The 13,149-nt window shown below is 50.2% G+C and overlaps 1 protein-coding gene across 1 annotated transcript; it reads right to left on the reverse strand.

Annotated features, from left to right (window-relative positions):
- Positions 1–870: 870 nt before the first annotated feature.
- On the reverse strand, positions 871–5,491 carry LOC105099502 (immunoglobulin lambda-1 light chain-like). The gene is made up of 4 exons (XM_064480949.1): positions 5,428–5,491; positions 4,533–4,850; positions 1,048–1,382; positions 871–891 (listed from the first exon to the last, which is right to left on the reverse strand). The coding sequence occupies exons 1-4, from the start codon at positions 5,489–5,491 to the stop codon at positions 871–873; spliced, it is 738 nt and encodes a 245-aa protein (XP_064337019.1).
- Between the last annotated feature and the right edge of the window lie 7,658 nt (positions 5,492–13,149).

Raw genomic sequence — 13,149 nt, forward strand, 5'->3', positions numbered from 1 at the left:
CCGCCAGTCGATCAGGAGGAGACGTTGTGACCCTGTGCTTTCCAAAGCCGTGGGTTCTAGCATGTGGGAAGCGCTGAGAACACATGTCCCAGCTTCTTCCTTCCAGTCTGCTCTTCCAGTTCCTTGACATTTAACAGGAGTAGGTAAATGTTCCATTGAATGTGAGATGAGCGCCCCCTAGAGACACACTTCTGGGATAACTGACACTCGGTCATCTATCAAGAGCCAGTCTTTTTCTTGATGGTCTCTGATCTCAATAATCCTGCATTAGCAGGATGTGGTCATCATGTCATCTCAGAGAACTGAAGCTCAGCCCCGCCCCACGCGGTTCCTAAACCCCAGTTCGGTTCAACTCTTTCCTGACCCGATTCTATACTTATTCCTACGTCAGAAACGCGTGGCCCCTGACTGTGCGCCTTCCCCTCACCTGCTCTCCGTCATCCCTGACGCCGCAGTCTGACCATTGTGTCCAATCCACACCCCCACATGGTCCCTATCCTCACTCTCACCTCCTCCTCCCTCACCTTCTGTACGGAACCCACACAACATCACCTTCTGTTTCTTCCCCATACCCCATCTAAGGGCTCCCACGTCCACCTGCCAAGGCCACCTCTTCCTCCTCAGTCACGTGTGATGTACTGACAAGGACACAGGCTGCCCTATGTCCTTCAAGCTGTATCCAAGAGCTGGAGCCTCCCGGATACCTGCTGTGTGTTCACTCAGGGGTGTGGATGGACGGACCTCCGTACAGTCCTTCCTAATCAGGCACATCTGGGCTTCGTATCTCTGATTCTGACCCAACGTGGTCTCGGTCCCCAGCACAGCCACCAAGGGCTATCCAGGAAGTCCTGTTCACTTTGAGAACAGCAGTCAAGTTTCTGCTGACAAGGACTGGGTTTAGGGGCAGAATTTGAGAAGTCAGGACACATTATCTAGACAAAGTCCCGTAGGGTTGGTCTAAGACCCACATTTCAGACAAAACAAAGAAAGGAAACAGCTGTCTTGGCTGAGTAGCGAGGGCTGAAGGACAGCAGGTTTTTGTCTCACTTCCCCAGCATCCTGGAGTACTGTGCGACCACTGAGGCTGTTGTCATAACGTCCACAGTAATAGTCAGCCTCGTCATCAGCCTGGAGCCCAGTGATGGTCAGGGACGCTGAGCTGCCAGACTTGGAGCCAGAGAAGCGGTCTGGGACCCCCGAAGCTCGATTGCTGTTACCATAGATGAGTAGTTTGGGGGCTGTTCCTGGGAGCTGTTGGAACCACTGAACACCATAACCACCCCCGATGTTGCTGCTGCTTCCTGTGCAGGAGATGGTGACCCTCTGGCCCAGGGATCCAGACATGGAGGGCGGCTGAGTCAGCACAGACTGGGCCCAGGACCCTGCAAGTGGGAGAGACAGAGATGCTGCTTCTGGGATCCAGACACAGAGGAGGACCTGGAGCCCAGGCGCCCTCCCAGGGCCCCTTCCCCTGTCCCTCATCCAGTCACCTGTGCAGTGAGCGAGCAGGGTGAGGAGGAGAGGGGACCAGGCCATGGTGGGGATGGTCACCGGGTCCTGCCTTCTGTGGCCCCACAGCTGAGCAGAGCTTCCCCAGGTCTCTCCCCTTCTTCATACTCTGAGAGAGGGAGGGGCCAGTCATGCAAATGATCCCCCAGCTCTCTGATCCCTCCCTGGGCCCAGGGTCCTCTCCCTCTGCCTGAGGGGGCAGGGCATGGGCTGGGATGGGGCTGTGTGGGGCCTGAAGGTGGGGGTGTCCCAGCTGGGATACCTAAGCAGAGGACACCAGGCAGGCCCGGGTGGTCGTCCCAGCTTCCATCATCTAACAATGTGTATCTGACACCTGAGCCCAGCACATAGCAGGTGTCCAGTAAATGGTGCTCACAGATCAGCTTCTGAATAGTCAGCAGCCATCCTGATTGAGACAGAGCTGGGATCTGCGTGTGTCCCTAGTTCTGCTCTCACCCATCATGGAATCTCCCAGAGCAACCTGCCTCTGACATCCAGGAAACCCTTCTGGATTGGGGACAATCAGCTAATGTGTTGTTTCCAGGACAGGCTTTAGGGGCACAAATTGAGATGCTGGGGCAACACGTTCTCGACCTTGTTCCCAGGAGTGGGTGTGTGATCCTCGATTTTGGTCACATAAACCAGCCAATGCCAGACGCCTGTAAGGTCACTGTCCAAGTGTGCAGGTGTGAATAGAAAAATTTCAGTGGTAGCTTTGCCCAGAACCCTGCCTTCTCAGGACCCGTGCAACAGTGCCCCCTACTGCTCTCTGATCCTGGGCTCCCCAGCACCTCTGTCACCACCCTGTACTCCTGGAGGGCACCCTAGTTTTGGACGTACATCTTTGTCATCTTACTCCCCACACAAGTAGACAGAGGAGGCTCCTCCACTGGGTTGGGGACTGAGACATTAACTGTCTAGATGATTTCTCGACAATGGATGCCCTCCAGGTGTTAAAGTGGGATGTATTGCACAGTCCTTCTCTTGCACGTGTTTCAGGATCACCTGGCATCTTCTTTGAGCCTTCCATGTGCCTGGGTCATTAAAAATACAGGGCCATCCTGAACCACGTTCAAGGGGGAGGGTATAGCTCAGTGGTAGAGTGCGTGCTAGTGTGCACGACATCATGGGTTCAATCCTTGTTACCTCCACTGAAAATAAGTAAATAACCTAATTACTTCCAAAGAAAAACTTTTAAAAATAACTAAAATAATCCAAGTTCATAATGTAACAGTCTACAGTGTACCCTCCTTGTTCATATGTACAAAAATCCCATACGTGTTACCCTGACAGGTGACACTTTATTGTTGGTGGTGGTGGTGTTCTTTGGGACACCTGTTAGATCCCCACCCCCCAAAGCCCGATTACGGGCATCTGATGGCTCTCTTGTCCCCTAGAACTCAACTAGTGAAGACACAGTGTCCTCCCTCCTGCTCATCTCAGCCTCCATTGGTCTTTAATTGCTCAGCTCAGGATTCATTCTTTCCTCTCCTCAATCAGGGTGTGTTCTTTTTTTTTTTCCATTTTGGTCTAATTTTGTAATTGTTTTCAGTTTAAGGATTGACAGTGAGTCGCTGTTATAATAATCTGTAATTAATGACTTAATTAGTTAATTACTTGGAGGTGCTTCCTCAACTTCTGACCCTAGTGGCCTCCACAGCTGTTACCCACCCCCCAGGGAACCTTACATTTATTCAGTAAAGTCCTCCATAGACTGGCATTGAAGACAGAAGAAAAGGTTCTAGAAAGTTTCCTGTAATGTTGAGGTTCTGTGTGATAATGAGGGTTGGATCATAGGCTCTAGACTCCAACGAAATGAGATCCATTCAAATAACCTCCCAATAAAAGCAAAACAAAACAGAAACCAGAGTGGGAGACAATTAGACTAATAGAGGTAAACTCGGGAGAGTAGCTGGTCGTCCATGGGAAGGGAGGGTCTCCTGCCCCTTGGCGTCCAATAGCTCCTCCCACCTGGACAGGGATTCTGCTTCGTGAAGGTCTCAGAGCCCAGGGCTCATCAGCAGAGCCTGGGCCAGGCTCATGGGACACGTGGGGACCGGTCAGAGCAGGACCTGGTGCCCTGGGTCCCACGGGCGGGATTTGTCTCCTCCTTGTCCTCCCCAGCCAGCACGAGAGGGGCTATTCTGGATACTGGTGACAAATGATTGTCACGGGAAGACCAGTAAGAGAGGAGGTTATTTTCAGCCCATTCAGGATCACACTGACTCCAGAACATCAGTCTCTCTGGTTCTTGTTGCTGAAGTGATGGCAGATTCCAAAACCACAGCGGGCGTTGCCCACAGCAGGGGCAAGGATTGAGGGGTCACACTGGGGAGAGTGGGGGACAGATGCCCATCTCCCATCTCAGGGACTGGAGTCCCAGCCCATCCAGGCTGTGCTCAGCTGTGTGACAGTGGTCAACACCCTCCCACTCAGGAGGAGCCCTGCAGGGGTCAAGGAGGCTCTGTTGTTGGACCAAGTCTGAAGGATTTTATTTTTCAGATTTATCCTTACCTATTTCTTAGTTTGAAGCCATTAATTGGTATTTTTACATTTTACTGTCAATTTCTGATGGTTTATTGCCAGCATGTATTTTATCGCTCACTTCTGCATGTTGATTTTGGATCTCATATCTCAGATTGAAGTTCTTAGACAAGAAGCATCCTGGGGTCTCGCTTAGACACTGAGAGGGGAGGATCCAGAACCCACCACATTCTGCCACTTATAACATCTCCACGGGGAGGTTTTTATCTCAGAGCAAATACTGTCTGCCTGTGGAAACACGAGCAGGCTGAGATACAACAGGAACGGTCTATCTCAGATGTGAGAAGAGGAAGAGGCTGTAACAGGGTCTGATTTGCTGTTCAGAGGAAACTCATGTGCTGCCTGAAGATGTGACAACATAAAGTCACCCTGAGTGCAGCCTGGTCCCAGGCAGAGCAGCAGTGACGCCCAGCAGGGAGAGCACAGGGGAGGTTTTAGTCTCACGTCCCTGTGGGACTGGGGCACTGTGTGACCATTACCGCTGCTGGACACTGCAGAACAGTCATAGTCAGCCTCATCCTCGGGCTGCAGCCCAGAGATGAGCAGAAGCCCTGCATTGGCTGAGGCATCTTTGGATCCAGAGAAGCGGCTCGGAACCCCAGAGCCCTGGCGCTTAATTGGGTCTGAGTAGTAGCTCAAGAGATACCGGGGAGGGCTCCCTGCCTTCTGCTGGTAACAGCTTATAATACAGCTGCCAGCACTGTTCCCATTGCTCAGGGTGCAGGTGAGTCTGGTTGATGCACTCGGAGACTCAGCAAGAAAGGGCGGCTGAGTCAGCACAGGCTGGGAGAGGGACCCTGCAAACACAGGCACATGGGGCAGATGGGGCAGGACCTGCAGGAAGCATTCCCAGAGTTTGAGCCACAGGGGCTGCTGCAGGAGGGGAACTGAGATCCAGTCCCCGAGGCCTGTCCCTACCTGTGCAGTGAGAGAGAAGCAGGAGCAGGAGAGGAGCCCAGGACATGGTGCTCACAGCTCCCTGGTCCCCACACTGGGGCTGGGCTGCCCGGTGCCTCCTTTTCTTGCCAGCCTCTGTCAGAGGAAGGGCGGCCCATGCAAATGGGTGTCCCCCCAGGGACCACCCAGGCCCTTCTTGAGCCCTGGTGCTGGAGCTCAGCTCACAGCCCAGGCTCGGGGGTTGGAGGATGGCCTCCCCCTTGGGAGACCCTGGGAGGAGGCACTTGCTGAGACCACAGGGGTCCCTGCTCAGGGGACTCTGCCAGCCAGAGAGGACGCACTGCTGAGTGCCCATCAGGAGCACAGGCTTCGCCCCCCACCCAGCTCCTGAGAGTGAGAGCTCCTCCCCGAGCAGCTGTGCCGGGACCACAGGGCAGCCCCACAGCGCCCTCTGCTGGTCACAGGGCACAACCTCACCAAGGACTAGAGACCTGAGGTCCCTGCTGGTTGGGCAGTTCACCTGGTCCGTGTCTCCATTCATCTGTCCATGGTCGGCTTCCCATATTCTGTGATTCCCACAGAACATACGTTGATTTTTTTGTTGTTGTTGCTCTGTTTGGTTTCTTCAACAACCTCTAACTCTTTAAATTATTTTTGTTTTTAATATGTGTCACTATCTAGACATATATATCCCCCTTCACTTTTGCTCATTTGCAAAATGTTCTAGGCTATTCCTGAACTTAAATTTTTCCACACAAATGGTAGAAAAGAGGTCATATACCCCAAAATTCTGTCAGGCATTTTTTTTTTAAAAAAAAGAAATTCAAAATATTGGTAAATTAAATAAGCATAATATTCAGATTTTAAAATTTTAATCCCTTCTGTGCATCAACGGATCTCTTTCTGCATGTATGCAGGTCCTTTTATGGAACATTTACTTTTCCTGGAGTGTCCGTGTGGGCTGACGAAGGCCCTGCGTGCCAGGGAGACAGAGCGGACACCAGAGTGCGTGCAAGTCCTAGTCCCAGTGAAGGGGCCTCTGCTGAGGCATCACAGGATGCCTACTGGGCCGGTGTTTTCCAGAAGTGATGACAAGGAGAGCCATGTCAGAGGGGAGGCTCCAGAACAGTCCTGTGAAAGGTGTGAGCCTGAGGCTGCAGTCCCACCACAGGCATGTCCACAGGATGTCCCCATCTCCCGATCCTCACCTGGGAGGTAGCCTCCCGCCGCCCATCCCCTTGTCTCTGGCTGCATTTTGTCCCTGAGCAAGGGCTTTCTCCTGAGTCCAGGTGAACAGGCTGAGTGTGATTTCAGCAGTGACTCAGTCTAAAGTTTTCTAAAGTCAGGGATCCATGGGTGAGGTGGGGGTGGAGTGTCTCAGAGCCTCAGACAGGGCGTGCAAAGGGGCTCAGCACCAGGGAAATGCAAGTCAAAACTGCACAGATGTGTTTCCTCACCCAGACCAGAAGGGCTGTAAGAAAGAGACCATCACAGTTGCTGTTAAAGATGGAGGGAAATCAGAGCCCTCGTACATTAGATGGAAACCGGTGCTGCCGTGGTGGAAAACATCTGACAGTCCCTCAAATGAGGCAATAAAATGTCACCACATGACTCAGCAATTCCACCCCTAGGTGTCTGCCCAAAAGAAATGCAAACGTACTTCCACCAAGAACAAAACAAAACCTAACTGCTTACACACAAATGTTGCTGGCAGCATTCTGCATCACAGCCCAAAGAAGAAAGACAACTCAGACATCCCTGAAGGGTAAACAAGCAGCAGTCGGCTCACAGAATGGAGTATTATGTTGCAATAAAAAATGGATAGCGACCCACGTGGATGGAATGCCGAAGTGTTATGCCAAAAAATTCAGTGAAATAAGACAGTCAGAAAGGACACCTAATTTCCAGTCCCATCTATATGAAACGTCCAGAATGGGCAAACCTACAAAGGCAGAAAGTGGATCAGTGAGGGGTTCCCTAGGACTGAGCAGAGGTGCAATCACTAATGGGTGGGGAGCCTGTCTTAGGCATGTGGACATGTTCTAAAGTTAGTATATGGTGAGAATTACACAACTCTGTAACTAGACTAAACAGCCTTGTGTTGTGCACGTTACATCAGTGAATGGGGTGGCGTGCACAGTGTATCTCAATGAAGCTGTGATGAAACATAGCATGAGAGAGGGCATCAGCACTAGACGGTCAGGCTCTGAGACCTGGACACTGTGAGATGGGCCACGACCACCACCTGTATTTGACACAAGTGTCACAGGGGTGGTCACGGGGAGCAGGGGTGGATTTTTGTCTCAGTTCCCCGAGGGTCTGAATCACTGTGTCACCACTGGTGCTTGAGTCCAATGTTGAACCATAATGCTCAGCCTCGTCCTCAGGCTGGAGGTCTGAGATGGCCAGAGAGGCCATGTTGCCAGACTTGGAGCCCGAGAACCGGTCTGGGATCCCTGAGGGCCAAGAACTTCTGAGCATCAGTTTGGGGGTGTGCCGTGAGCCATGTTGGTACCAGCCCATAGGATTAGCTCCAACACTGTTGCTGTTTCAGGTACAGGACAGGGTGATCTTCTGTCCCACAGCCCCTGACTCGGAGGCTTCCTGTGTCAGCCCAGACTGTGCCCAGGACCCTGGAACAGAGGAGTGGTGACTGGGAGGTGAGTCTGGCTGTCGTCCACAGCATGTTCTCAACGAGGGCAGAAAAAGAGGCCTCGGTGTCCCTGAATCACTTCTCTCGCTGTCCACAGCCTCTCACCTGAGCAGTGAGCGAGGAAGCCAAGGAGGAGAGGGGTCGAGGCCATTGTGGAGACGCCCCAGCTCTGCTGCTCAGCGCACAGGTGACAAACACACAGAATCTCTCGTATCTCCTCCCTCATGTGAGAGCAGAGGAACCCTTCATGCAAATGATCCCCTCCCCCTGGGGACCCTGAGCCTAAATCTGGTGAAAGCTGAGATGGAGTGGGGCTGAGGAGCCTCCTCTGGGCCCTTGGGTCTGGGGTCCCAGTGGCTGGATTCCCGGCTGAGAGCCCCCCACAGACCCCAGGGGCAGGCCCACAGCGCCCCCTGCTGCCCACACCCAGCGTCCCCCATGACCCGGTTGCTCACTCCGGAGCTGAGCAGAAGGTGAGACCCTGCCCTCAGCCCTGCCTCACCCAACACCCATGCACCCCCAGACTAACCTCGATCTGCCACCACCCCCTCCTCCCAGGATAAGACTGAAGACCCACTCCCTGTCTGGCTTGTGTCATCCTCATTGCAGCAGCTGGACACAAGTGAGGAAACACCCCTGGGAGCATGTCACACCCCGGCTGGCAGTCCCATGATGGCTGTGCGCCCAGGTCACTGCAGTGCCTCTCCAGCTCTCCTGCCACTTTGCAAGGAGCTCCCCCTAGAAGTCTTCCCTACCCCAACAGTCTGAAGCACAGGCTGTCAGCAACTTTTCTGAACTTGAATGACCAGTCTCTCCTTCTTTGAATTCTTGCTTCTTATTAGAACACACTGACCCTCACCCCTGCTTTCCCTCACTCCCACTCCTCAGTCTACCTCAGTCCTCTGGGATTCTGAAAACCCCCTAAGAGATACGGCTCACATTGACTAGGTCTCATTGGACCAACTCCCCACCCACCCCCAGCCTCACACCCATGCAGGCACCTTCCCCCTGGGGGGCTCGTGTTCCACTCCTTAGTTTTCCCCTCTTCAGGGGCTACTAACCACAAGCAGAGTTAGAGCTGTAAATACACAGTTGACATAATTTTGGTTTTGGTTTTAATTAGGAAGAGATGTAGAATTCCTTCAGATAAAAATCCACTGCTACAGAGAGTTCCCACACGCCCCACAGGACCCCCAGGACCCCCAGAAGTTCTACCATTTTAACATCCTGCATGGGTTTTGGGCATTTTGTAAAACTGTATAAACCACTATTGATAAACTAATGCTGGTGCATTATTATTAACCAAAGCCCATAGTTTACATCAGCGTTCGCTCTTGTGGTTGCCCAGCTCTGTCGGTTTTACCAGATGCATAATGTCATCTACCTACCATCCCAGTAATGTACAGAATACTTTCACTCCCCTAAACATCCATTTTGCTCCACCTACTCAGCCCTCTTTTCCTATCCCTGAACTCCAGACGACCACTGGTCATTGTACTGTCTCTAGAGTTTTGCCTTTTTCACAATATCATATTGTGGGAATCATACAGTAATTGTAGTTTACTTTTTAAAGATTTGGCTTCTATCACTCAGTCATGTGCATTCACTTTTTGTATCCTACTAGCTTTCTGTGGCCCAAGAGCTCATTGATTTTTCATCACTGAGTAATGTCCCACTGGGTGGTCGAACCACACTTTGTTTATCCATTCACCTACGAGAGGCCATTTTGCTTGATTCCAGATTACAAGAATGATGATCAAAGCTGCTGTAAACATTTGTGTGCAGGTCCTTATGTGGACACACCTCTTCAATTCACATGGATAAGTACTTAATTCAGTTGCTGGGTCACACAGCAAGAGGATGCTTAGCATTCTAAGAATCTGCTAGCCTGCCTTCCACCATGGCCGACACCGACACCATTTTCCATCTCTGCCAGAAATGAATGAGAGCTACTAAATGAATAGTTTAGCTCTATTACTGGTTTAGTTCATGTATTTTACTGGGTCTCACCACCCTGGCAGGTTAAAACGCAGGCATCCTACACATTTTCTTAAATAAACACCTAAGGTCTCATCTAGTTACTTATTTGGCTTCCATAATCCATCAGATCTACCACATGTCTGCTATTTTTCTCAGACCTGGACAGTGGCTCTCAGATGTTGTGAAGTTTTTATTCAGGAAATTCTCACAATATACAGGCACCTGCAGAGATTAGCACAAATGACCCCCTCAAGAATACAAGTTTACACTGCAGAGCACAGGGAACTATATTCAATATCTTGTTGTAACCTATGGCAAAAAAGAATATGAAAACGAATACGTATATGTTCCGTGTGACTGAAGTATTGTGCTGTGCACCAGAAATTGACACAACACTGTAAACTGACTGTACTTCAGTAAAAATATATTAAAAACAAACAAACAAGCAAACAAAAGAATACTGGCCCAATTCAGTTCTCGTTATACTGGCAGCTTCCTGATGCTGTATAAAAGATGATTATGTAATTTGTAATTCTAATTTACTCATTGTAACTTGTAATATGCCACCTACCTTATAATTCTCAGCAAGTAAATTATTCCACCATCCGGAAGTGAAATTTCTGAAACAACATTCTGAAGACCTAGTACATAATGATCCATTATAATATGATAAATATTATAATGGATCCTTGTTTGCCTTGGGTGTTCCCAGTTTCATCACTCAAACTCCCACATTCCAGAACACACTTTAGTCCTGAGTAATGAGGGTGGGTGCTCCCTCTAAGTTAAACTTACAGTTGAACTTAATAAGTAGTTATTATGTTTGAAAAGATTTTCTGTATACAAGATGATAACCAATCATTATTCACATCAAATGTAATTTTTAAAATACGATGAAATTATGTTAGGACTTACATTCAAGAAGTTACCCTGTGTGGCGTCAGTCAGCTGCATCTGTCACTTACCCATCCCTCCTTCTGACTTCTGAGGGATCTGCACCATCACCTCTGCTTTCTGCTTACACCCACCCTCACACATTCTCAGGGGGAAACGTGCAAGTCATAATATAAATAATAAAAGTGATTCTACAACCTATCTACTCACTGTTGACATTTTTACTCAGTGTTTTCATGTAAGAAAATATTTTACCCCTTGTTCAAATTTTCTTTTGTGTTCCTTGCTGAATTTTTGTTTTCCTACAGATAGGGTCAATAGTTTATATTTTTGTTAATTTTGGGACTAGAATAATATACACATTGAACTACTTTTGAATTTACATAATTTTAAAATTATATACTATTTTTATTAGTTGTGAACTTGAAAATGTTTGGATTCATTCTAATTAAACTTCAGTATAATCTCTAGTCCTCTATGTAAATTGATTCTTCATTTTAAAATATTTTCATATTTTTTGCTTCTATCAGTGATTTGATGCAAATTCCAGGTGAAAATCTTTCACAGGAGCGGGCAGGAGTCAGGAAAGGAACAGGAAGAGAACATTCTGGAGCATCTGGTCCTAGACTGGGCTGAGTTAGCTGTGGTGTTGCAGAAAAATGTGTTACAGCTGAGTGTTATACCTTGGTGTTACAGCTCAGTTGTGACAGCAACCTGGATCCAGGCGAGAGCAACCTGGATCCATCAGCACTTGGAGAGTTGGAGAACTCAGCTTCATTAGGTTGCAGGCCCAGAGGAGTTAACACTCAAAGCTCTGGACTCCCTCTGTAGGTTTACACCGGCTTTTATAGGCTGCCAGTTTACACTTTGCAACATCATACATAAATGAGGTATAAGGAAAGTTGACTGATCAAGAACAAGCTTTGTAGAAATGGACCAATCAGGAGGGAGAGAACTAACCAATCAGGAGTGAAGGAAATCACCAATCAGGAGTGAGCTCAGGGAACCAATAGAATTTTACGTGTGAGTAAGCTGTTTCACAGGCAAAAAGTGAGATAGAGCCTCTGGGCCAGGGGACTGGGTGGTGCTGGCAGGAGAGCAGTGGCCCTGCTTGGGGGTCCTGCCGGTCTTTTTATTGGGCTTCCCACCTCAGTGTCAGTGATCATGGTAGCTGGTCTGGGCCACACACAGCAATGAGTTCATGTCTGTGACCTCATTTAATCCTCTCCCAACCCCATGAAGTAGACGATGCCCTGATCTCCCTTTCACAGGAGAGGACTCGGAGATTAAAGCCTTTCTGGAGCTTGGAAATAAACCGGGGGCAACAAGAGGGTAAGGGTCTGAGGGCCAAGGTCCCTTCTGACTTTGATGTGGCCACAGCTTCAGGGCCTCTGGCCTAGGACTGAGGAATGTCTGTGAGGTTCTGTCTGTGCGGTTCTGAGGGCCCACTCAATGCTGGGGAAGGTGGAACAACCTTCCACCTTTGTGAGCACCGCTGAGCAGAGGGGAGGTTTTTGTCTCGCTTTCCCCTGGGGCAGGAGCACTGTGAAAGCCTTTGAGTTGCCGTGATATGTGGCACAGTAATAATCAGCCTCGTCCTCGGGCTGGAGCCCAGAGATGAGCAGAAGCCCAGCGTTAGCTGAGGCATCGCTGGATCCAGAGACTCTGCTGGGGACGCCGGAGCCCTGGTGCTTGTCTGAATCTGAGTGGAAAGTAAGAAGATACCTGGGAGGGTTCCCTGGCTTCTGCTGGTGCCAACGTATCCAGAAATCACCAACTTTGAAGCCACTGCTCAGAGTGCAGGTGAGTCTGGCTGATGCTCCCAGAGACACAGAGAGGGAGGACGGCTGAGTCAGCACAGGCTGGGAGAGGGACCCTGCAGACAAAGACAGGAGGGGACACTAGAGAAGAGACCAGAACTGAGCTGCTGGAGACTGTGAGCCAAGCCAGCTCCCACAGACGGCAGGGCTGCTCTGAGTCTCTGAGGAATGTCCCCACCTGTGCATTGAGACAGGAGCACGAGGAGGAGAGGCGTCCAGGCCATGGTGAAGGCAGCCCTCCTGAGACTCCTGGGCTGGAGCTGGGCTGCCCCCAGGCACCTCTTCTCTCTTTCAGTGGCCTCAGGGAGGCGGAGCTATTCATGTAAATTAGCCTCCCATACTGGAGATCTCTGTTCCATCCTGAAGACCAGCAGAGGACTGCATGTGCTTCTTTACAAGGAGGGGGCTGATGGCTGAGACTCAGAGTTTGCCCCCATGGGAGTGACTCGGGAGGAAGCAGCTGCTGTGACCTTACACACACCTGTGAGCAGAGACCCTGCCCAGCCCACAGAGGACACACTGCTAAGTCTCCATCAGCCGACACAGGCCCCTGCCCTGGAGAGTCTGAGGGATTACACAGCAGGGGGCACCCACCTGGGGAAAGCCCACAGCGCCCTCTACTTCCCTGTGATCTCAAATTTCAGTTTCTCAGTGTAAACTGCTAATGATGTTGGCCTGAAAGCATGGTCACTGTCATTCCAGCGTTCCAGAAATATCTGCGGACAACACCCTGTAGTGTCTGATGGTAATTGATACTGATAAGCATCCTTTTCAACAGAGGCCACTGTGGCTGAGGCAGGAGGCAGAGAGAACAGAGAGGTCGAGATGTCCCCAGGTCAACACGAGCCTTTG

This window comes from Camelus dromedarius, chromosome 31 (assembly GCF_036321535.1).
Source record: "Camelus dromedarius isolate mCamDro1 chromosome 31, mCamDro1.pat, whole genome shotgun sequence".
In the NCBI taxonomy this organism is placed as follows: domain Eukaryota; kingdom Metazoa; phylum Chordata; class Mammalia; order Artiodactyla; family Camelidae; genus Camelus; species Camelus dromedarius.

Excerpts from the sequence above, each read along its gene's own strand:
- LOC105099502 (XM_064480949.1), bottom strand. The coding sequence starts at position 5,491 with ATGAATGGAGACACGGACCAGGTGAACTGCCCAACCAGCAGGGACCTC. Across the intron at positions 4,851-5,427 it reads CCTCAGGTCTCTAGTCCTTG|GGTCCCTCTCCCAGCCTGTG; the intron begins GTGAGGTTGTGC and ends CTGTGTTTGCAG. Across the intron at positions 892-1,047 it reads TACTCCAGGATGCTGGGGAA|TCCTTGTCAGCAGAAACTTG; the intron begins GTGAGACAAAAA and ends CCCTAAACCCAG.